Source organism: Hirundo rustica, chromosome 2 (genome assembly GCF_015227805.2).
Source record: "Hirundo rustica isolate bHirRus1 chromosome 2, bHirRus1.pri.v3, whole genome shotgun sequence".
In the NCBI taxonomy this organism is placed as follows: Eukaryota; Metazoa; Chordata; class Aves; order Passeriformes; family Hirundinidae; genus Hirundo; species Hirundo rustica.
The window spans coordinates 31,018,545-31,044,845 of record NC_053451.1 but is presented as its reverse complement, the minus strand read 5'-3'; the positions used below and the strand labels follow the sequence as shown (position 1 = coordinate 31,044,845).

The following is a 26,301-nucleotide window of genomic DNA, read 5'->3' as shown; positions in this document are numbered from 1 at the left end:
AATGAAGACTTTTCACCCTCTTATGGTTTTTACAAGACTCAAAACCAATAGAAATAAATGTTACCCTCAGAGAGGAAAGAAGAAAACATGTTGTTTAAAAAGTTGACTATACATGAAGAGTTCATTTAATATCAGGACTAACAAACACAACATTCACCACAGTAAGATTTTTCAGCAGAAAGATTTTTCATTGTAGTAAGATTTATGCATCCCACTATTAAACAGGAGAAAGATATATATTTTAGAAAATAGGAGCCACTTTCCTAAGCTGTAATAGAGTCAAAGTATCCCTTAAAGTAAAACACACAAGCAAACAAACAAACAAGGTTTTGAGGCTGAAAACATCCATTTCATTGCCTGGATATCATGGTGCTCTGCACAATCAACTCCTGGATCATGTAGCTTTATCTTTTTCCATCACTGCAGGAAGAAATTAAAAATAATTATAAAAAACCAAAACCTGTCAGACAGCATCATGTAGAACTTGATTCATCCTTCTATCTGCTTTCAGATATAAGGAATTCTATTTCACGGTTTTTGTTTCTGGAATAATCTCACACAGTTCTGGTGCAAACTGCAGCTCATTTTTAGAGAGTTTATCAAGGTTCAGGAAATTGCAAAGCAATGCAATTCAGGCACATTTGAGAGCACAACTATCTACCATTAGGTGTACTCTCTTGCTCAGAAGAACCAACCACACAGAACCACCTGGTTTGGCCACTAACTTCAACCTTGCGCTGTTTTCGCTTACGGCTTATCACCAGGAGGGCAGAGCAGCAATCAGGTTTTCACTTCCACCAGCCAGTTCTAATATATTCCACTTCAAAGTCTACAATAACTGCACTTCAGAGTCAGGAAATGAAAACTCCTGTTTCCATTTGATATTTCAGAAGGACCTCAAGGGGAGAAAACCAAGTCATCCCGACAGGAATCTTGCCAATATGTAATTACTGGACTCCCTACTTACTAATGTGCACGAAGGATCAATATAAACTTCCCGTCACTCAGCGAAATACAACACAGTGTTACTGCAGGCTGGAACACAGGACCAATGTTGACTTAAAAAATAAAAATTAAAAAATGGGAATTTGGAGTGTTTGTTTTAAAGCTACAAGATCCACTTCTTAAACTGTAAGATTCTCTTTTCCAAATACTCAGCTGGCCTTGATTTTGTTTACCGGTACATTAATTGAAGTTACAACTTCAGCAATTCAGCTGCTACTTGTATTGGTCACCACACTTCTAATAACAAAATAGGAAAAATACCGAAGGAACTACTGTATAAGCTGTGTAGAAAAGCTTCCTGAGGAACTATAAAAATGAGTACACATAAATAACATCTCAAATCCATGGATCTTTACTGAGACTACTACATCTTCCTAGGTATTTAAAATAATATCAGAAATCTATAGAGCAAGTTCACATAGATCATAGGAATAACAAAATTAAAGACAGATAAAACAGCACAGAAAAATGTAATGAAGTTCATCACAAAGGAATGGTGTATTAATCTAGCTCTGTAAAGAAGCTGACATATTATTGCGAGAAAAACTGTAAGGCACAAATGAGAGGGAGGGAGGGAGTAGATAGGACAGCTAAGAGTACTACAGAGGAGACGAAAGATCTGAAAAGGGAAAGAACAGCTACCCAAATCTCAGCCAGACAGAAGCTACAAGAAAGCAATGTGGAACCCAAACGACCTACATGGGGGAAGGATTGAAAAGAAATATTATTTGCATTACTAAAGAAGAGCATTCTGATGAGCACTAACACACTGAACCGAGGAGAAGGGAAGTTTCAGCAGGACATCTAGAAATCAGCAGCAGCATCTCTCAAAAGAAACCATGAATCCTGGAAGAGTTTCAAACAAGACGGACAACGCTGCAAGATACATGACGAGAACAACGCACCGTGGGTGAAGAAAGGTGACAAATGAGGCAGGAACACAGGCTCCTTCCAAGGCCAGCACCAACCCAGATGCATACCACTGGTGTGAGCACACCGCGTTCCAGTCGCACGTGTCTCAGCCCCAGCGCTGGGACAAGGCCAAAAATCTGAAGGCAACATTGCTGGTGCAGAGCTGGTGGCCAGCTGGAAGGTTCAAGTGTTTAAAGTCAGCATGCAGGGCAGTGCTTCTAGACCTTCTAGGCTGCTTCTCCCTTGCTGGGCCTCCATGTCTCCAGGACATGTAAGTCGATATCCTTCTGAAGAGGTAAACCATTTCAGTGATATATTGGATTGAGGACGGGTAAAGAGGCAATTTTAGGAAAAAAATTAATTATTAACAACACAATTTGATTTTTATTTCCAGTGCACATTTGCAAGTTGTTCCAACATGCTGTGTCAAGTGATACATTCTGATTTATGGTTTTACACACTTTATATTCCAGCTGCAGAATTCATTCCCGTGGCACTTATCACACTAGTCCAGCTAATATTTTTAGATGGTTTTAGTCTGATTACACTATTTCATGTAACACTAGTGTTCTTCAAAACAATCAAAAGATATTAAGAAGAGAAAGCTCTCCACACTGCTGACTAACAAAACACACACAAAAGTAAGCTCAGTTCAAACCTGTAAAGAGTGGGTGTATTTTCTTTTGTACAAGCCTCTTTGGAATGCACGTGCTACAAAAGCCCTTATTATAAACAGTTTCTGAATTGCCGTAGGTTACAACTAAGCTATCCTTTTCCTTACCCTCATCTCTGCAAACTGCTTTGCTACTGTATGGTAAAGGCATTTGAAAATTACAACCTAACAGAAGACTGTACTAACACTGACCTTGCTTCTTATGTAAATTATACTGAAAATAAATGAGAGAAAGCTAATACTTAACAAATTCACACTTCAAAGCTCCACTTGCTTCTTCATAAGAAACCAATACCTTTGAAGAGACCCTTGCAATCCCAGAAATATAACATTTGTGTTTATAGTGCAAATTTAAATTTAGACAGTCAAACATTTATTGTGGGGCCAAAGAAATTTTTTGCTCTTTCTCCTCAAATCTAAAACACATTGGTCACCTATTCAGTCTCCTTTACTGCAGGGTGCAGGCAACCTCAGTCTTCTGTCTCAACATCCTTGCAAGACAGGCTGGATGAAGCTGCCCAAGTCACAAAAAAACCTGCATAAAACTGAAGCCAGGACTTTCAAACACCAAAGTGTTCCTCTAGCCACTTGACCATCCTTAGGTGCCACAATAAAAACAAATGAGTTCACCACATCACATCTCATAAGCAGAGTTTCAAAGTAGAAAGTACAGTCACAGCAAGAGCTGAGTACCTTCCAGAAATAATGTTTTTGTAATCAATTCTCATGTTCAGCATGATGAACTTCTTCTCCTAGAATTCTTAAAGGCTATCACAAGTGAAGAAAAAGTGCCTAAAGCCCCAGAACTAGTACTGATTTTTTTTTTTTTTTGAGGAAGGGTGATTGCTGATTTTTTCAGAGGGATCTGTCTCAAAACCTTTAACGAGTGAAGTCTGAGATCAGCATGAACTGCTCTTCCCCAGAAGAGCATTAAAAGGGCAGATTAAAAATGTGGAGGACCAGCTGTGAAGTTTAACAGATAATTATGAAAGCAATTGCAATGAAAATATTCTGAGGTGATAGGCCAGAATAAAGATAACTACAACACCTAAATTAAAAAGCCAAGTACTGTCTCTCTTTTGAAGCCTGTTATCTTACTGTATGTTTATCACACCAATGCCTGTCACAAGTGCAGGGCACCAGGGAACATTAATAAATGTTTTTCGCATTTTGAATGTACTATTACGTGAAAAATAACCATATTTAGAAATGTAATAATAAAGATGCTAGAATCTATTCGTGGCCATTTTTTTGAGACTGCAGGAAGCAACTTGGACAAATATGATAGTACACACCTTCTTTACAAGATATTTTATTGTCAATCCAAGAAATTCACAATTAACCAGACTGCAAGGAATAAACTTGCATTACAGGCAGCTATGTGATCCTGTCATAGTTTAATATTGCTTCCCTAGGATATGGGAAACCACATGGAAAAGAAAGCATAATTTGCCTAATAAACATCTAAGATGATGGCAAGCACACCAATTACTTTGAAATACACCTGGAAGGATTTTGAAAGCAAATTTAAAGTAAAAACAGTTGACATAAGCAGATCATTTGAAATACCAATCTAGAAAGCTTGCTAAAAGCAAGTGCTTACATCTTGAAAATGCAATCAAAGTCTAAAGAGATTAAGCTGAGATGATGTAAAGTTAGAATATTACATGCAATAAGCTTGTTGCTGAAGGGCAGATTTGCTTCTTTTATGTCCTTTACTGGAAAACAAAAAACATATTTTAAATGTTATTTTAAGGCAGGTTGATGATGTCAAACTGGAAGGAAATAACAGACATGGAGATTACTGTTCAGCCCCTGCTAAAACTAAACAGTGACCAATACATTACACTGATCATCCATTTAATTTTCATCATTCTTAACTCCTTCCAGCCATTCTTCTTCAGTATCCTGGCTTCCTGTTCAGTATCTGCACCAACTCCTCTAAGTCTAAGGGTCTGTCCAGAGCAGAAAGCACAGCTTTTAGCAGCTGACAGCTTTGAGCTACTAAGTACATCCAACCCAGCACTTGTCAGGCCCCAGCAAAGTGGAAAACTCAACTTGAGGCACGGAAGCTGTGGGTATCAGCCCAGAGGCTCTGCTAGGACTGTCCCAGGCAGTATGCAGTGACAGAGGAGAGCTGAGCCTTAGGGCATCCCAACATGCTCACTGGACGGTGAGCAGCAGAGTGCCACTGCTTCTCTCCAGGTATTTGTATTTAGCTTGACTAGCCTGCCTTCAAAATCCAAATCCTCCCGATTTCTTCCCTTTCTTATTATCAATATGGATTCCCCCTGGGCATCCAGAACAATTAAACTCCCTCCTACTAATGACTCATGCCATTCTTTTGCCCTACTTGGATGGCAGGAAATTAAAAGTGAGATACTATGTGACAACTGTGGGCAGACACATGAGGATGATGAAACTGGTCAGCAACCACAGCCTGATTCAGACACACAGCAGCCACTCAAATACTGATGGGTGACATTCACCTTCTTACCATCAGTATTAATAAAAAAAAATCCTTCTACAAATAACCTTTTTTTTTTTCTCCCCCCAGGGCTGACTTAAATGAAAAACCCTACAGCTACCTGGAACATGTGATGACAGGCAACTGATCACAGAAATGACCTGAAGTCATCATCTTCACTCCTCAATATCTAACTTTATCTCTTTTACATAGGTACTTAATTTCTCCAAAGTCTTCAAAATTTTTTCCAGTTAATATAACCACCTCCAGCAAGAACTTTCAACAGTACCCAATTAATTCAATAATGCAAGACTCAAAGGTTGTCACTCCTAGTCTACAACCAACTCCAACTGTATTCTTTAGTGACTGTCCAATCTTTATTTCAAGACAACTCTCGGTTCGTGCTTGCAAAATGAAAAGAAAAAGATCGGCAATCACCTATCATCCACAAACCCTGGCTAAAGCTATTTATCTAGAGGGAAAATGAAGTTTCTCCACAGAGACAGTAAGATCAAAGTCCATATATCTTAAGTATCTCACAGTATAAACCAAATAAAGGAAGACATACAAAATATATTGAAGGTTCAAGCTTTAAACACTTTTTTTGTTATAAATATAAATTAAAATAGTACCTACATAATAATAGTTCATAAGGTAGGTGGCAGGAATTTGGGCAGAAGTCTGTTTTACTTAATAAGATACAAAATAGTTGAAAACCATATACAAATTTACCATGTTCCCAAGACAAATGTCAGCCCAAAGGCTGGCAGAGGAAATCTTTCAGAGGAAACGCTTGAGACAATTGTAGAAAAAAAAAAATAAATACAAAAGTCAAGTGAGAATCAGCATGGAAGAGCTTGGAAGGAAGCGAGTTGAAGAAACGGAAATTGCTTTACAATATTTCTATGCAGCCCAGAATAGAGGGGAAAAAAAGGACACGAAAAATTAAATTGGGATAGACTCAAGAGTTTCAGCATTTCAGTTCTGCACTGATGTTATGTATCGTGCAAAAGAATGTATTCTGAGGAGCCTTGCAGGATTATAAAACTTGGGCCTTGAAAGATTTAACAACCACCAAAACTCTGAGTGAAAAGCAACTGTGCTATCACAGATCACAAAGGCATAGCAGTTTGTTTAAGTGAATGAAAACAACATCTGCTGTATGATTTCACTACCGCAGTGCATTTCTCTGCTGCTTTCCAAGGCATTGACACAATTCAATTGAACTGATTCTTAGAGAGACACTGTGCTCCCCAGTAGCACAAACCAGCAATGATCCTCTGGTTTTTGCTCTGCTACATCTAATGAAAGCCCTGAACTTCCACACTGCTGCTGCTAGCAGATGGCAATTAAACTGGTAAGAACAGAAGTGCATTGCCAATCTTTTTTCTACATTTTTGCTACTAAATTGAAAAAAAAAATAAAGCAAAAAGTTTTGTTTCTCTGATTTTTCCATTTTAGTCATACATTGAGGTCAGCATGCTGTATATAGTTTATTCTTTCTGCTTACACAGCTCATTTTTAAAACTGTGAAAAAATACTTGGAAAACAAGGAAAAAAAAAAAAAAAAGGAAGATTTTGGTTTTCATTCATGAACAAAATATTACCTGGAACAACTCAGAGTTTATATATTTGTGGGGTTTTTCTTATGGCTATAAGATTTAAAATCTAAAAAAAAAAAAAAACAAAAAACAAAAACAAAAAAAAAAAAAAACCAACAAAAAACCAAAAAACAACACATCTGTAGCCTGTAGTAGGAATGCAGGAATATCAGGAGAAATACACCCTGCAGCTGCATGCAATAAGGCCCAGAGCAGCTTGGCTGCTGAAATCTGGGGTCAGCACCAGCCCTGGAAGTCTCTGGCAGGAGAGCAGCACTAAAAATTCCCTCCAAGAACAAACAAATCTGTAATGAGACCCACACAAACATGAAAAGGTTTGCTGTGCAAAAAAGGGTAAGTACTTGTAGAAGAAAAATACACTCATCTTACCTAGAAGAAATGTCAACTCCCCTCTGTGACAACAAAATCAGTTCATCAATTCTGTTGGTCATTTTAGCTTCCTGTTGCAGATGACTCATTTGATTTCAGAGCAAGCCAGATCTCCAGATCTTCCTTCTCAAAGATATACAAGTAATTTTTCAATTATCCCTGGGTTCCCTCAATGAAGCTTAAAATACCCATTTGAAGGGATCACAATAGCATACTTTCCAGCCAGGAAATAGGTCTTTGCCTGAAAAAACAAGTGGTGTTGACCAGGCAAGATGAAGAAGATGTCATTCGTTCATCAGGTTAACACAGAAATATCTCTGTCCCAAGACTGAAAGTGTCCAGACTAACTTTAATGCTCAGTGCTCTAAAGGACTTCTTTGTGGTAATATTGTATCTGTTTCCCAGATGCTGATTCTTATTCAAATGAAAATTATCCAACTGGAATTAGCAGTTACTAAAAATCCAGCCTACAGAGCAGTGGTATCATGTGCTTATTGCAAATAATGAGCTCATGAAAGCATTGTATAAATCAAGCTTCTATTGTCATGTCTTATGACCATTAAGCTGATATCCTGAAATCCTACTAGTTGGAATACATATAAAATTCATACAAACCATATAGATGTTCAGCTCACCCCTAACACCACGTCTTTTCCTAATTCTGCTTGTCTGCTTTCTTGCCTGAAGAAGTCTAAATCTTGCCTTCCCAAATATAAAAGCCAAATCTCAAACTAACATCCTGAACCTTGCCCAGCTTAATCAGGCCACTCTCATCCCGTTCTCCAGTATCTCTGGTTAAAAAGGAGAATCATAATATTACCTGGACTCAGCTAAGGGGAAATATCTTCCTATTCACAAAGCCAGGCAGAGATCCTTTAAGGGACACACACTCTGCACACACCATTTCAGGGTCACTCCAAGGACACAGCATTCAGAAAACATGTCCAAAGGAACCAAAGAACAATGTAAAACCAAATATAAGAAACTAAAGCCCCAGGACACAGCTGGGAAATAGACACGCCACCAGACACTAATCTCAAATCTGAAATAAAGTTTGGAATTTCCTTCAGGAAAGCACTGCAATGTGCAGGACAGCTCGAGTCACCATTTGGTGGAGAGGCAAAGAACTGAAGAGGAATCTTGTAAGGCTGAGGAAAGGGCACAAAGGGTGAAATCTCTCCACTGAAATTGACAGGGAGAACAACTTCTGCCTCCCGAACTCCAGACACACTGAAGTACTTACTCTGCCAGAGGATGATGGACCTGACTGTAATGGATATAACAATCCTTTACTGGAGATGCTGACTGCAATGATCATTTAGATATATCAGTTTTGCAGTCACTGCTCACAATGCACATGCAGCATAATTCTTCAAGGAAATTCATTTTTAGAAACAGAAAAAAAAAAAAAAAATCATGGTTAGACATTCAATTCTTTTGAGCTAGCACAAAAACCCTGAACATTCATAACTGCATTTTCAAGTACAAAGATAGGTCTGTACCTTAAATCTAAATACCCAGCAAAATCACTGAGCATCTCCCCTGAGCTTGCCTATATGGGCATATTCAGATCAATTAATGGTAAATGATTGACACTGAAGCAGTGTTGCTCTGGGGTTTTTGTTACTGCAACCTTCTCTAGAATTTCTCTCTTCCTGACACATTCTTTTGCTCTTTGTAGTACTTCCACAGAGACAGAATTACCAAGCACCTTTAATTCATGCAGCAGCTCAGCTTCTCTGCTAATGGACGGAAGAAGGAGTGTAATTAATGAGCCAGGTGCAAAGAGCCCCCCAGCTAGAAGGCAATCTAAGGCAGGTAGGTAACTTCGCCCTGATAACCACTTGCAAGTGGGTTCTCTCCTAGCATTATAATGTCACGTTTCGATACGCATTTTGAATTAAAAGAACTCTTCGGATTTTATTGACCTTTCATGAGTCACAAACCTTTCCATGATCCTCTTGAGGTAGTCAGAGAAACAGCCAAGTGTGTGAGCACAGGCACATGTTGCAAGATAAAACAACCATACACTGCTGAGCTGTTAGGACTGGAGACAATTCCCAGATTTCCTTTGAACATTTTTGCATTGATAATTAAATCTTCCTTCTTAAAAAAAAAAAAAAATCTTTCCCACTTATCTGTGAAAGGCACCAGCAAATATAGAAAATGCATTACATAAAATAGCAGTTTCACACACACAAGACACAACAAACCCTCAAACTGAAGTTTTTTGTCTTTTAATTATGACAACAGTTTTTAATCTGCATCAAAAAGCTCATTAAAAATAACTTAAAAGTTAGCAAGTGCTCCTTTACAATCATTACATTAATCATCCTATTTCTAGCAACCAATATGAATTCTGCAAATTCATATAATGCATTTCATAAACCTGTCTGCTTTAGTTTGCACATAAGAAAAAATAAATTGTACAAATGTCACTGCTCTGTTACCATTTGGAGCGGCAGATGTCCAACTGCCAGCTGTACAAGTACTGAATATGAAACACTAATTATAGAGTAATCAAATGCTTTGTTAAACTGTATTTAAGAATTTTATTGTTGCTTAATAACTACACACATATTAGCAGATAAACACACATGTGGTCCATTAGCTCAGCATCTGCCAGGTTTTAAGCATATCCATAGCATGATGGATAAATAAGAACTGATGACTGGAGAAATCAACTTTCCAAGAGCTTTTGACCCCATCTTTCAACAAAGGCTGGTGGGAAAACTGAAAATTAAGCTGTCATGAGATAAAAGGTAGAGTTGCATCATGGATTAAAGATAAAAACCAAGGAAAAATTAAAAATAATATATAAATCATCAGTGGTGGCAAAATGCATAAAACAGTGTGACAAGACTATCTTTAGGCACAAGCCAAGAATGCACTTCTACAGCCTAGAAAAGGAAATAAATTAATGCAACAGTATTTGCCACTGTTTCAAAATCAAATAGAAAGAAATTTAAAAACCATGACAGCAGAGACCATCTGGCTTATGATTTTGCTTCTGCTCTATTATTCTTTGGAGAAAGGAACCCCTCTTTCAACTTATTTTTGTCTGCAGCACAAAAAAGCGAGACCGAAGTGTTCATCCTAAAATGCACCACACAGCTGAGCACTGTTCTGCACACTCCATTTGACTTTACACTCACCATCAATTAATTTAATGCTTCCTTTATCTTTTTGCTTGAAGTGTCCCCTCAGTTGAGGGAGCTCCCTCAAGAAGCCAGATAAATATCCAGAGGAAAGATGGGATGTGGTTTCCTCCAATGAGGTCATTAAATTTACACGCTCAAACCCCTTTCAGTCTTAAAGTCTACAGGCCTGTGACATTGTCTTCTGTTAAACCTCTCCTTAGAACTCATCTGTGTGAACTCATCTGTGTCATGTCATCTTTAAATCTCTCCATCTCAGACAGGCAGTTGGGCGGATCACACCCAATTAAACCTGATGATGGTTCCTTCATCTGCCACTTAACCACTGAAAGAACAGGCAGAGTTCTTGAAGGCAGACAGTTGGCTTTATTTTAGTTTTCTTACTCTCACATGGAGAATAGCCCAACAGGCCCTGGCTACTTTCCAAAGCCTCTGGCAAAAGAGGCAAAATGCAACAGGACACCCACGAGGAACAAGTGACAATCCCTAGGTGGTAGTACAAATTCTACGTTAATGACAGCATTCTAAGTTTTAGTAAATTTTGCAAGTTTTTATGTTTTAAAGTAATGATCCCCATGGAAGATAGAGATCTGTGCATCTTTGGCAGATGTCCTCTCGAGCAATGCCTAAAAAGAAACAACAATATATTTGTGTCACTGTTCACAATGTACAGAATGTTAGGACTGCACTCCATGCCATCCAAGATGTGAGATAATGAGACATTTCACATTGAACAACACAAGTAACAGTAATCTTATCTCTGTCTCTTGTCTGAGACAAAAATCAGGCGGCTTTAAGGAAGCAGAACAAAAATAGCTAGAAACATGGGCAGATTCTCATGACATGGGTGGGTTTTTTTCCTAAGTAAGAGTCCCATAAGGAAATCCCAGTTACAAGAAGTCGCTTACCAGATCTCCAATGAAAACAAAACCTAATGGATTTAACTCTGGTGATGATAATAATAATAATAAAAAAAATTTCTTAAACGAAGATATCAGAACATGCTGAGACAAGACCAGAAGCCAAGAAAGAAGCAATTTCACCAATTCCTTGAGAAGCCTAAAGCAATGTTCTAGATGCTTGCTGCTGTAAATGACAGCATAAGGATATATTATCTCTAAAGCAGTCATGTTGTAGATGATGCATATTGCTCGCACACAATGATAGCTCAAAGCAACATAACTGGAAACATGACTCAAGTCTGATCCAAACTGGAACACAGCATTCTGTTGATAACAACAACAAACTTGCCCCCATGATTCTCCTGACAGAGAATTTTAAGTCCTCCTGTGCCACACAGGGCTCCTCTGAATCTAAAATATTTATTTGAATTGCTACTAGTCTACATGCTTTCAGCAAAGGGAATATGTGAAGATTAATTATATTCACTCATAATATTCTACAAGAGAAACTCTTCTTACAGGGATGACTGAACGCAAGAAGGGTAAGGTTCCTGTCATAGACATTCACATCAAAGCAGACCCCCAAAACTCAGTGCTACGTGGGCTAAACTGGTCTGAAACATCAACCCTGCTAAAATAAGGAGTAAGCTGTAACATTTGAGTGATAAGTGTTAAAAACCAGAACTTATATTTGCCCTTTTTCTATTTGCTCATGTAGGAGGATGGTAGGTTTTTCATTTACTATTTTTCTTAATCAAGTGTACAAAGGTTTGGATAATTCAGCTTTCAAGCACTGGGTCCTGGAAAGATTTCGTTTTAAAGAAGGAAAAAAAAATCATGCCTACTACTTGCCCTCCAGCTCACAGGAGTCAGTCAAAGAGAAACCCTGGAAAAGGAATTACTACACCATACAATAGGTTTGATCAGTGAGGGATATAAGACTCATTTTAAAGCTTAACAGAGTTAAGCTCACAAAACAATTCTTTCCAACTGGTTTTCAATTTCAATTGGTTTAATATTCTACAGACAGATGTAGAACAGTTAGTCATCCACCTCCACAGTGGAGAAAAACTGACGAGGTGCCGACTCAGAAAGGCAAGAGAAAGCATTTTTCATTATTAGAAAAAAATGAACTTTTGAATACGCATCATTGTGTTTGGGATACATCAAGGGAATGCAAGTATGAAGTGCTACACTACCACCTTACCTCACTTCCACATCTCTCACTACATACAATAGATAAGCTGCCATCATTTACACTAGTTCTAGAGTGAATGGAAGGAACTGCATGTGGGCTTTTGGAACACAACGTAGCAATTTTGTGCTAAAAGTAGCATGTTAAAACCAAATTGCGAAATGGCACAAAATGTAATTTGCACAACAAGCTTTCTGTTTGGTTCTTCAGCCTGCAACCTGTCTGGTTTGGACCCGCCAGTAACCTTCAATCTTTGAGACACCAACGTTTCTAATAAATTATTAATAACAAACACTTAATGCAAAAATTTTTACATACAATCAGCTTTACCTTAGTGGTACCAAGTCAGAAACTGATTTTCACTCTTCTGTAAGGTAACACTTCAAATAATATCCCCGCAACATTTATTACCTCAGACCCTGAAGGCACTGTTACAGAACCACAGCTGAAGAAAATCTAGCTCATCTTGGCATCTGGACTGAAATTAGCCGCTGTTATGCTAACCCTACACCACAGCAGGCTTACTTACTCTTTTGCATTTTAAACTCCGACAATTTAAATGCTTTATCTTATAGTGCAGCCCTTATATATACTTTTTTTTTTTTTTCAGTGCAACTGACGTATGAACAAACTGTGGTCCCAAACACCAAAACTACAAGCAGGGACCAGACCTTGTATAATTACTCCCCTTTTCTTCAGAACACAAGCCTTTCTGCCTCCCATTACTCTCATCCTCCTCTTCCTTCTCCTGAATAATCCAAAAGTAGACAAAAAGTATCAGTTAACAAGGCAAACAATGCAGGGATTGTTTTAAAAATTTACATGCTAGTCAAATTTTTTTTACATTAGTGAAACAACAGAACTTCCTCTTCCCTGAGAATTATCTCACAAATTATGCTTGACAACAAGGAAGACACAAAAATACACACTCTGCAAAAGCCTCATTCTATTTAAACTTCTAAGTTTGTCCCTTTGTAAGAGTATTTAATTTTGTTTCCTTTTCAGCCAGCCTGCCTCTTCTCAGCCATAAATCTACACACCAACTTCCTTTCTCCTCTGAGCTTCTAAGCTGCTTATGCTGCCGTTGTTCATTTTAGACCCTGTTTTCCTTCCTATTCCTTCACTCTCAAGCTTCTTTCACAATTATTCATTTTGGATCCTCACCCATGTCAGTGTTTGCAACCGGGAGTCAGGGCTTGGCATGGATTCCCAGAGCCTCCAACTTCTTCATGCCACAAGCTCTTCCAGACCGCTGCCGAAGCATTCCAGCTATGTGAAAGGCCTCTGCAGATTGCCCACTTCAAGCACTCCAGGGTAGGTGAGCCTAGGCACTTTAGCACCCAGAGCCCCAACACTTCAAAGGCAGCCACCTGCCTTATACGCGTGAAAGTTTTCTGTAGTACAGGGCGTCTGCCCGGCAGCAGCACATAATTATAACTACTACACCCTTTAATGTCACTGCCCAGGATACAAAAATACTGAGTTCTTCAACAAAACCTCAGTGACATAGGGCTTGATCTATTACCACCTGCAAGACACTCCTTTCTGAAGCACCTGATGGATAACCCTGTAGTTGAAGCCCCTTCTTTCTTTCCCTAAAACATGCTAAATCCTGACTGTTTCTGAATAACAGAGTTTTGAGTCAAACCAATGGCCTGCTCTCTTGCCAGTGCTCTGAGCTATCCTAAAAGAACCACGGGCAACAGAGCGACCCTTCAATCCTCACTTAACTCCCACCACCTGCAGCAGAGCCACCTGATTGATGATGGTCATCACGAAGCACCACAGCTGGGGGAAGGTGTCTTCCCTGGATGAACACGGATCTTGCATAGGGAAGACACATTTTCTCTCCCTGAGCGCTTTCACTCGGTTTGACCGTCCAGGCTGGGCACAGGGCTCCGCGCCACGGGGAGCAGAGCAGCCAGACCCGTGCGGCTTCACGGCGGGGCACCCCAAGCACGACTGCAGCGCAAACCCCTCTGCGCACCCGTGCCCGCGGTGCCACACAGCCACCCCGGCTCCCGTGACAACCCCCAGGATCCACCCCATCCCAGCCAGCCCCGCAGGCCCCCGGCACCCCCGCTCCAGCCCCGCCGTCCCTATGGACGCAGGCCGAAGGGACACGCTCGGGATGGGAGCCCAAACAACACGCTGGGGAGAGAGTGGCTACACCACGCCGCGCTTCCGACACGGATCTGCGGGGGAAGGCGGTACAAAACACCCGCTTTCCACCCACCGGGGTGGGCTGAGGGGCAGCGGCACCGTCACCCCGCAGGAAAGAGGGGCCAAGGAGGAGGAGGGATTGCCCCGCCGCGGGGAGAGAGACAGCACGAAGGGCTGCGGAGAGGGAGAAGGAGGCGGCGGCGGGACGCGGCCCCCGGGGCCGGGGCAGGAACCGGGGCCGGAGCGGCCACTCACAGAACTCGGCGATGTAGTAGGAGACGGCGTAGTTCTCCTCGCACCACTCCAGGGTGGAGGTCGGCGAACCCCAGTACCCGTCCCGGTCGGCGACCGGAGCCATTGCGGCACCCGCTCCGTGCTAGAGCGGAGCCAGGGCACAGGGGAAGCGGAGGGAGAAGGGCTCCGGGCCCGGAGCGCAGCGGCGGCGGCGGGAGGGCGGGCGGGGCCGGCGCTGGGCCCGCCCGGCGGGGCGGAGCCGCGGTCGCCATGGGGACCGCCTGCGGCCTGTCGGACGGAGCAAACGGGGACGGAAGAATACATTGTAGTGAAAAACGTGTATACGGGGAAAGTCTGTGGGGAAGCACGGGCGCGGGGCGTGCTTGGCTCCGAGGGAAGCTGCACGGTGCTGCTGTGAGGATGAGGCGGGACGTGCAGCATCACGGCGCTCTTCTCACCCGCTTTTCATGCCGGTCTGGGGGCGGTGAGGGGGTCTCCTACCTCAGCTTTCCACTCTGGTTTTCCTTATAGATTTCATGGAGTGTTTGTAAGGTGTGCTGCCTTCATGTTGTTGAAACACAGCTTCATCGTAGAATGGAAATCGTAGAATGATTTGGGTTGGAAGGGACCTTAAAGACCATGCACTGCCAACCCCACAGTCATGGGCAGGGACATCTTCCACTAGAGCAGGTTGCTCAAAGCCCCATCCAACCTGGCCTTTAACACTGCCAGGGCTGGGGCATCCACCGCTTCTCTGGCAGCCTGTGCCAGTGCCTCACCACCTTCACACTGAAGAATTTCTTCCTGAAGGCAATGAAGAGGCAAGTGTTCCTCATATTCGTGGGCTGGGAGAAGGAAGGAGGGTTTTTTATAGCACTGCCTACCAAACGGGGGTTTTCCTCTCCTCTGATGCCTTATTTAGTTTCCTCAGTGCTTACTATGCGTACTATACTTACACCCATAATATGCAAAGTGCTTCTCCAGCAGAGTTGGTATCCAGAGGCAAGTACAATCTAAAAATGGAAAGACTTGAGACACAAGGGAAAAGAATAAAATGTACCAGTAAAGGCCTGATAATGCTGTGTGTTTTGTGTTTCAGAAGGTGATCCAAAGACTTGAGGAGAAGCTTTGGGCAGACCTTGGGGGCTGTACACTGTGTTTACACCCTGCTGGCCAGCAGAATTTATTATACCTTCATATAATCATACAGACTTCTTTTTTCCACATCTTATTTTTCTCACATTTCCTTCTGTAAGCTGAGAAATGCCAGTCTAAACACAGACCTTTCCTACTGTAAATACTGCTGTTTCAGAATGTATACATCCATCTTGAAGACTATCTTGCCTTCAGAAGTTTTATTTGTATATAATTGCTTCCAGCAACAGGTAGAGATGTATTTAACATATATCACTACTTTTCATCATGCTATAAAGCACTAAAATACAATTTTTTTTTGTGATGGCAGTGACAGTACACCTAAATTGTCAAAACAACATCAAAATCCCTGTGGATTTTTATATGCAGAGCTGTCTTCCTATATTTTTCAGGCCTAGATTACTTTCACAGCTTTAGACTTTTAAAGAGTGGGGTCTGGAAGAGTACCAGACTGATCAAGATGCATAAAACTGGCTGTAAATAATGAGGAGGATTCTGGCCTGCTTGACGCACTTCAGCTTTTCAGACTTTTGAAGGTTCAGTTTCTATTATAAGGAGGCTTGTAGGGCTCTGATTTTTTGTTCTCATGATAAACCATTTTAATATTAGAAGTTCTTGATGGAAAATAATTAAAAATTTGAAATTACACTTGTTCAGAAATTGAGGAGAGAACTATGAATTATTTTAAATATTACCTAATATTTAAATATTAAATAATCAGTATTTACTTACCAGGAGAAAAAAAAAGGCAAAAATGTAGAAAAATGTGGGCAATTTTTATAATATTGAATTACGGTTGGCTTTAAATAAATAATTAAAAATATTGGTGCTTGTTTCTTTTCTCTTCATGTGCATGCTGGCCGTGAGAAGATTTATCACCACACTAGAAAAAGAAGTCAGACATGAAACTAGCTTTAAAACTGGGCAAGATAAATTAATGAAGGGCTTTTTGTGGTAGATACCAATAGTGTAGGTTGTCATCCATTCTGATTTCTGCAGAAATAAAAGAAAAAAATCACAGCTAGGCCTTAATTTCAATCACTAGGGAAATTTTATTTATTTGGCATGTTTCTGGAGTATTCTCCATTGCAATATTCATTTACTTTTGACTTGTTCTGTGTCTTGGTTCTCTGCTTTTAAACTCTGACAAAACTTTCAGTCACTGCACTCAGAAGAACAGGATTGAAGAGGTGGCCCCAAACTATTATAATAGATGCTTTTTTTCCTCTGAAAATGTTTTGTAGAGGTAAACTTGACTTTCACAAAACCAACTTTGACTGCTTCAGTTGTTACAAGAATACCTATTAAAATCAGTACTTTTCCTCTGTAACCTTGAGCCATGCCATTACTGCACTGGATATAACGTGACAGCCTGAAGTTCTTTGCATCTAAATGTGGTCTGTCTGATTAAAGGATCAAATCTACCTCTGTCCAGGCACTGGGTTTTCTGTGTCTCATCTGTACAGCCTATGGAGGGAATGTCTTTTTTCTGAAAGAGCAAAAACCAAACAGAGCTATTGAAATGCTTATTTTCAGTATTACTAAAAATGTGCTTGCCATGCCAATGGAGTAGTTTCCTGTGGCCTCAGGTTGCCTGTGGCAAAGGATCCTCTTTCCATACAGTTTAATGTTGCCCTGAAACCTTATGGCTTAACTGGTCAGTGGGTAATTGAATCATGTCAGTTTACACCACTAGAGGGATACGTCCTGTCACTTTAGTGTGTGAATCCAGCGGTATCTTGCTTGGGAATGAGAAAAAACTGCTGTTCAAGAATGGCACGTGTTCAGCTCCTTGTGATCAGGTAAATTCAGGGAATGACACCTGAGGAGCACTTTTATCTCTCTCTGCTCTGTGCAAACACTTCATCAGGGCTTGTGCTGCTGGTTGTTTTATTTGTGCATAAAATGAGACCCAATAAGCAGATTGTTTAGAACTCATTATGGAGACATATGTTTGGGAAGATTGTCCTTATTCCCTCTCCTCAGTGTATGTGTGGAAAGGGGAAGATAAAATTGATATAAAATCTTGAAGATGTTTTCACTGCTTGGTTTTCATAATGTTAAAGATTTCAATCACAAAAATAAAATGGAATTTTGTCCTACGTATTGCCTGTTCAAATTTTACAGGTAATTATCCCAGAATGGTTTGGGCTGCAAAGTATCCTTAAGGATCCTCTAGTTCCAACCCCTCATCCCCACCATTGGCAGGGACACCTTCTAAAAGAGCAAGTTACTCAAAGCCTTAAACAGTTCCAGGGATGAACATCCACAGTTTAACTGGACAACCTGTTCCAGTACCTCACCACCCTCACATAAAAGAATTTCTTCCTACTATCTAATCTGAGTCTGCCTTCTGCCAGTTCAAAATCATTTTGCCTTGTCATAAGACTCAATGCCCTTGTCAAAAGTCCCTCTCCAGCTCTCTTGGGGCCTCTCTAGGTACTAGAAGGATCAATAAAGTCTCCCTGGAGTCTTCTCCAGCCTGAAGAATCCCAACTCAGCCCGTGTTCACAGAAGAGGTGCTCCAGCCCTCTAAGCATCTTATGACCTTGTCCCTCTTCTAAGGCCTTTTGTTTATTGGGTCGCAGCATTTACACCATCTCAGGTATGGAATCTTGAGTTGTGACTCTCAGCTCTATAGCCTTACTTCCCATGATAATGTTGATTTCTAAATACTGAAGCTCCAAATGGCATTATTGGCAGCTTTCTGAATTGCCTAGTTTATACTGGTTACAGAAAAAGGACATCAACACCTCTAGATTCTGCAAGCCCAATCCCGTGTAATGTGTAATTTATCCCATTGATTTATATGCAAATATCATGAGTAAGATGCTAAAAGTAGAATTATAAGAGGTTGAATCAGACTCTATAATATGCCCTGAAGTTTAAGGGCTCTTTATGAGCACTGGTGCCGAGATGATGATAATTACACCTGGAGTATTATTATGGTAAGTTATTGGCACCTGAATGAATGAAAAAGAAAAGTTGTTTCTTGACATGAAGAAGGATCTGATCCAAGAAACTTTACTGGACTTTAACAGATCTGATTTCCTGCTCATTGCTAGGTAAAGCAGAAATGCCTGTGCTGGAGTTAAATGGAGTCAGGGATTTGTGAATTATCATCAAGGGAACTCATGTCCTAGAGCCATATAAATATTCATAATTTCCCCAGCATAATATGGCTGGTTTTAGTCATATTTTCAAGGCTATTTTTGCATTTTGGCCACTGATTGTGGTGGTGAATGACAGCATCACAGATTGCTGCTCTGTGGATGCCGTGATGCTGTGAGCACCCAGCACTGATGGTCTCAGATATGAATACAACCACCTGAACAGTGTTATAAAGGATTGATGGAAACAGGGGCTCCTGAGTGCAGATATTTAGGGAAGGAGGTGCAACTTGCCAGGGACAGAACATTCCCTCACTCAGAGGATGGCTCAATCCTACAACCAATCCTCAAAGCAGATTTTAGGGAGGTATTTTCTCCTTTCCACCCTTTTTTCAGCAAAAGCCTGTCTGCCCAGGTCTATCAAGATGTATCCCAAACCCTTTAAAATCAAAAGCTGAGGCAGGTGATATCAACCATAGCAGGCCCTGTTTTATCAAAATGAGGATGTTTGCTTTCTTGTAGCAATGGATTAAGCTGAAGCTTTTCTGCACCTGGTGGTTACTGCGTAGGTGTCTCCAAGCACCTGCAGCTTTCAACCATTGTGCTAGCATGAACTAAAATTCATGTCACTTTGCACTAATTTTCAGGGTTGAAATTGGTAAGGGAAGAGATAAACCTGCTGTTTATCCATTCCTAAGGGAAAAGCACTTGACACAGGGAAAACTGTGGAAGGAGAGTTCTTCTCCACTTATCAGAGCTTAATTCTCCCTTATATGTGAATCAGAGCCCTTACCAGCTGCAAAATGTCTGTGGTAAATGTACACTGGTTTAAGCTGAAACATCAAATGAAAATCTATCAAGGGAAGGAGACTTTTCAAATGTACAAATGGCATGTGCTCAATCTCATTGACTCTCAAAGGAGTCTGGGAATTGGTTTGCCTTTGTGCTGTGGAATTCTTCTAGCGCTTTAAAATAGCAAAAGCAAATGCCATAACAGTCCATTGTTTACACTTGTAAACAGCTTTCTCTTTAGGAAAAAACATAGCAAGCTGTCTTTTCCTACCTGCTAATTTACGTACACAGATCTCAAAATGAAGAGACTAACACAAAGTCTGCAACAATATTTAAGAGTGTTCATTTCAGTTTGAATCCTGCTTTGCAGGCTCAGTCCACTTTCTTAAATGCTGGCATCTTGCGTCATTGGAGTTTCATTCAGAGCAACAGCTGAAGGCCAGGCAGAATCACTGGAATCAGGCCCTGGGATCACTGGAACTTGTCTACATCCAGTGTCATATCCTACATGGTGCTCAGGGGCTTTGTCTCCAAGAGCAGTAAATGTCTATGATTTTATGAACTGAATTCATCTTAGATGTCTGGCTTTTTCGCTGGATGAGGTTAGGCAAGGTCGTAAATCCCAGGTCCTTACTCTCTCTGAAAAAGAACTCTGCTTTGGTTTGAGGTCAGTGAGGCTCCTGTTAGGTTTTCTATACTTCCAGCATCCATGGAAGGTGCATACCTAATTGTCTCTTGGACTTGCTTTGATCTCAGATTGCTGGAATTGAGGCATTTAGGGAAATCTCACTTAGAGTCATGGAATCATCAAGGTTGGAAAAAACCTCTAAGTCGTTGAGTCCAGCTGTTAATCTGCCACCACCATGCTCACCACTAAACCATGTTCCCCATTGCCACAGCCACAGGTTTTTTGAACGCTTCCAAAGATGGTGATTCCACCACTTCTGTGGGCAGCCTGTTGCTTCTGTGTATTATACCATTCATTGGAGTCACCTGTCCTTAGGATAAATTATAAATTCCCTATTTCAAATCTGGGAGGAAAGATATCCTGGAGGATGAGAGCCATGAAACATGGGCTCTCTACAGTGCTTGAACAGGCAGCAGTGAGTCCATTTGGGATGCAAAATGACAGAAGCATTTTTTGGATGGTAAGAACAGGAGCAGCGCTCCTCTCTTTTTGTTCCTAACCTAGCTCCCTTCCCATGAATGGAGACAAGAAGGAGTGTGGAGGAGAACACATCACTAGTTCTTTCTTGCAATCAGCTCCTTTTTGGGGGAGAGAAGGGAGGGCACTGGCAGCTTGCAGTTGAAGTAAGAATGTATACATAGTATCATGATATTGTTGGGGCGCAGAGATAAGAGAGTTCTTTTCCAGCAGACGTGTTCAACCCTGCAGGAAATATTTTGGAATGTTCACCATTTATGTGACTTGACAATGTTCAAAGCCATTGGGTAGATTAGGCAGGAATTTCCTGGTGCAGGCAGGCGGCCATCAGCAGCAAACTTTGGGGTGTCAGCATCAGTTTGCTAACCTGTCCTTGCCAATACTCTTCAAGCTGAGCTCCCATCTACATTCACATTGCTAAAGTTTCTGGTATCATTGATTTCAAGTGTGAAGTTCTGGTGAGTAGCTGTCCTTCCCAGTGATATGTGTATGACCACACATAGAATGGTCACGGTTGAAAGGACCTTAAAGATCATCTCGTTCCAACCCCCCTGCCGTGGGAGACAGGGTCACCTTCCGCTAGACCAGGTTTCTCAAAGCCTGCTCCTTGCTGGCCTTGAACACTTTGAGGGATGGGGCACCCACAGCTTCTCTAGGAAACCTGTTGCAGTGTCTCACCGCCCTCACGGGAAAGAATTGCTTCTTACTATCCATTTAAGCCTACCCTCTTCCAGTTTAAAACCATCTCCCCTTGTCCTATCACTGCATGCAGCTGTAAAAAGTCCCTGCCCAGCTCTCTTGTGATAACTGGAGATTGGTCAAGGACAACTCAGTGACCAGCTACTGCAGAAATGGAAGTCCCAATGATACAAGGATTACTTAAGGCAAATTTTGAAGGAAAAATATTGTCAAGAAGCAAGAAACTGGCTGGAAGGCAGGCTAATATGGTCTGTGAGGGAGAAGGGCTGAAGCTTTTTTTAATCCTAAAACAGCAGTAGGAAGGGATTTGTAATAATTAGCTGTTCCCAGTGTTTCCCTGTTTCTTATAACTTTCAGCTGAAGGAAGAAAGCACCCATAAACCACTCATCACCTGTATTTTGTGTAATTACGCAGTTAGTGTCTGAACATGGAAGGTGATTTATCATACTCTCTAAACCCTGTCCATCCAATTGCACACTGCTTATCTTGGTCTCATGGACAGCAAAAGCAATTCCTTATATTGCTGCTCTTGAAAAAATCTCTGGAACGAAAGGAGAAAGCCACTAGGAACAAGCAAAATCTCAGTGGTAAGAAGATGCACATATATTAAAATGTCAAATGTTTAAAAAGAATTAAAAATTTGAAATATCCTTAGTTGTTCTGCAACAACAGTGGGGAAGGCAGCTGCTATTATTTTCCTTGATCTCTAGGAAAATGGCATATTTATCCCAAGCATATGCAAATTTTTCTCCTTAGCCTGGAAATCAGGTGCATTCTGCTCATGTAATGATATATTTCTTTCATTTACTGCAGGAAGGAGGAGGAAAGGAAAGATCAAGTCATTATTTACTTGACAAAATCCTTTGTTAGTTTTCTGGGTATCAGTTAATTACCAGTGAGCTAATCAACTTACACCTCAGCCAAACTCTTTTTTTTAACAAGTCATTAATAAAAGAGGCTGCTCAGACAATTCAAATTTATTTTATTAGCATAGCTTGGATATTTCAGACCTATGAAGTAAAGGGGGATAAAAGAAAACACAAAGAAATACAATAATACATTTCCAGTTCCCACTTTCTTCTGGGGTGAGTTGTGTCCCTCCATTTCCACAGTAAATTGTTGATGAGCTGCCTCAGTGAGACAGCTCATTATTAGGGAAAGAAGGACATTTTATGCAGCTTTTCTACCCAGGACCCTACTTTATTGTGGCATCAGCTATCAAGAGGTGGAGCTGATGTCACAGATGTGAGTCATAGAATTACAGAGCAATTTAGGAAGGAAAAGACCTATTAAGATCACCAAGCCCAACCACTAATTCAGTACTGCTAAGCCCACCAATAAACCATGCCCCTAAGCACCACACCTATATGTCTTTTAAATCCTTCCAGGGATGGTGACTCCATCACTTTCCTGTGATGGCACAGGGTAGCCTGTTCCAAAACTTGGCAATCATTTTGGTGAAGAATTTTTTTCCTGATATCCAATCTAAACTGGGGAAGAAGACCAGCCTGACTGAACAGGAAGCTTTTACTGAAACTCCAGGGAAAAAAGAGAGTTTACGACCTTTGGAAGAAGGGGCAGGCTACTTAGGAAGAGTACAAGAATGCCATTAGGTCGTGTAGAAAGAAAATTAGGTAAGTGAAAGCTCAGCTAGAATTCAATCTGGCCACTGCTGTGAAAGGTAATAAGACGTGTTTTTATAAACACATTGACAACAAAAGGAGGGCCAAGGAAAATGTCTGTTCTTTATTGGATGCAGAGAGGGACATTGTCACCAGGAATGAGGATAAGGCTGAGACACCTAATACCTTCCTCATCTCAGTCTTTAACAGTAAGGCCAATTATCTTTAGGACAACTTGCTCCCTGACCTGGGCCAGGGAGCAGAACAGACCCCCAGGAACTCAGGAGAAAGAGTTGGTGAGAGTCCTATTTAATACCTTTATTGATGTTCTGGATGAGGAGATCAAGGGCACCCTCAGTACGTCCACAGATGACACCAAGTTGGGTGGGAATGTTGATCTGCTGGAGGGCAGAAGAGCTCTGCAGAGGGATCTGGACAAGCTGGATCCATGGGTCAAGGCCAATTGCCAGGTCCTGCCCTTGGATCACAACAACTTCCGGCAGCGGTACAGGCTGAGGATAGAGTGGCTGAAAAACTGCCCAGTTAAAAAGGACTTGCAGGTGCTGTTTGACAACCAGCTGGCCAAACATGAGCCAGTGTGGTCCCAGGTGGCCAAGAAGACCAATGGCATCTTGGACTGTATCAAAAATAGTGTGGCCAGCAGGATCAGGGCAGTGATTGTCCCTTTGAACTTGTGCGCACCTCAGATCCTGTGTTCAGTCCTGAACCCCTCAGGACAAGACGTTGAGATGCTGGAATGCGTCCAGAGAAGGGCAATGAACCTTTGGTTTAGAGAGTGAGTCATGTGAGGAGTGGCTGAGGGAGCTGGGAGTGTTCAGACTGGAGATAAGGAGGTTCAGGGAAGGCCTTATGCTCTCTACAACTACCTGAAAGAGGTTGTAACCAGGTTCTCCCAAGCAACTAGTGACAGGGCAAGAGGACATAGCCTTAAGCTGTGCCAGGGGAAGTTCATTTTGGACATCAGGAAGAATTTTGTCACTGAAAGGGTTGTCAAGCATTGGAATGAGCTGCCCAGGGGATGTGGTTGGGTCACCATCCCTGGGAGTGTTCAAGAAACCCCAGGATGTGTCACCCAGTGCTATGGTTTAGTGGCTATGGTGATGCCTGGTCAAAGGTTGGACTCGATGATCTTGGAGATCTTTCCCAACCTAAATCATTTTTTTGATTCTATGACACACCAAAATTCATAGATGTGTCACATCAAAGGTGAGAGTGGGTCCATCATGACACACTTTTCTGAAAAGTTTCATTTAGAAGTATGACATAATTATTTAATTGCAATGCGAATTACCTGATTATAACATATGAAGTTACATAATGGGCATGAATCATATACTGAATTCTGCTTGTGTTAAAGCATTATGACCGCAATGGTAAGTCAATATGATATGATACTGAATTCCTGTCTCAGACAACTTCTCCTTGCACTGACTGCTGAGCATGGCAGCTGTGGAGAGTCTGAATCACGCAGTGGTTGAGTTCAAATGTCACAGTAGGTGTGACCTGAAATTAGGCAATGCTTATATATGGTTTAAATTTGACCCAATATGCTTAACACAAACTGTAGAACACCCTCCATGAACACTGTGATTTCTGTGATCTATATTAATATAGCTTTGTAGCTTTCTGGTAGAACTTTGAGTGTGATTGTCTCAGGGAAATGGATATGGTGACTTCTTGGCAGGCTAGATTTCAAAAGCCAAGTCTAGTCTCATCACCTGTAAAAGAAGAAAAGCACCCAAAGAATAAGCCCTGCTGGTTCTAGGACTGGCTTTTCTCTGGGACCATTACTGAGCAAGGGTGGGGAATGAATTGTCTGCATCAGTTTTGCTACCCAAAGCAGGTGCCCTGTTCATGAAGATGTGTAACTGTCATAGGTTAGAGTAGGGTTGATACTTGAATGAAAGAGGAATAAAATTCAGTGAGACTCCAGCACAGATTTGCTGGTCTCTCATGCCAGTCTTCCCAAAGGAAGCTGGAGTGCACTCAGAGGTCACTGTTGTGCATCAGCCCACTTGGTCAAAGGCTAAGCAGTGCTTCTGGATGAATTTAATAGTGTGGGGGTTTTGGTTTGTTTGTTTGTTTGTTTGTTTGTTTTTAATGCTGTCAAATCAAAGATGTTCTCTACTACCCAGAGCTTCTTATGTACCAGAGCCAACCAGAAACAACCGAACCCCTTCCTCCTTGTACTTCTTACTTCTGTACCTAAAAGGAGCATTTCTGCCTACAGCTTCCATTGTCAGGGACTGTGCTATTCACATGACCGTCTCCAGTGCTGAAGCCAATGCTCTCTGAAGGCTTTGGAGGCCAGACTGCTAATCCCTTGACAAGCAAGTGTATTTCTTGACAGTGTGATTGGTATTGGCCCATGGCCCTTAATGGCTTGGCCCTCTGACAGCTGGCAGTGATTTTCTGATGGCGGGAGCCCCATCACATGCCCCCTGACAGCAGCAGAATAATATTCTCATGCCTGCGATAATGGCAAATGTGTTTGGAAAGCTCATGAATAAAATTCCCTTCTCTGTCTCTTTTTATAACTCTGATGTGCTTTCCTATTGCCCAGTTTCTCCTTGTATTTTTTTTTTCAACCCTCACTCCACACTTATTTCTCCCATTCTATTATTATTCCTCATGTTATTGGAGTGGCCAGGAGAGACATTTCTAATTTCTTCCTGTGCCAAGACTCAGTGCTCATTCTTTTGGTTGTTGAGCAATATTCCCCAGATATTGTGGGCAGGAGGCTGAGTCCTGTGTGAAACTGCCATGCAGAGCCCTTCTTACTTTACTCCTACCAGCTTCCAGAAATGCCAGTTCCATCTTCCATCACCCTTGCTTGCCAGGTTTGCTATTTATTTTCAAAACATGCTTTTGACTCTGGTGTGTTTTCTCAGGAAAGTTTGGGCTTGGTTCCACAAGCCTGACATACCTCCTAATTTGAAAGTGCAGAGAAGAACCTTAAGTACAGAGAGGCAGGGCAAAGGCAAAACCATGGTGTAAAACCTGGTTTTAATTTTTGCCTCAGCTCAGGGAGAGTAG

The 26,301-nt window shown here is 41.3% G+C and overlaps 1 protein-coding gene across 2 annotated transcripts in view; it reads right to left on the bottom strand.

The window, feature by feature from the left end:
- The window catches only part of ACER3 (alkaline ceramidase 3), a 52,422-nt gene extending 37,509 nt beyond the window's left edge, over window positions 1-14,913 (bottom strand). The window contains exon 1 of one of the 2 annotated variants that reach the window (XM_040054953.2): window positions 14,722-14,913. In XM_040054953.2, coding sequence (XP_039910887.1) covers window positions 14,722-14,824 — 103 coding nt within the window. In that variant the 5' untranslated portion in view covers window positions 14,825-14,913. Of the gene's footprint in view, window positions 1-13,467; window positions 13,973-14,721 lie in introns of those variants that run through there. The other variant, XM_040054954.2, reaches the window with a different exon arrangement.
- Window positions 14,914-26,301: the final 11,388 nt, after the last annotated feature.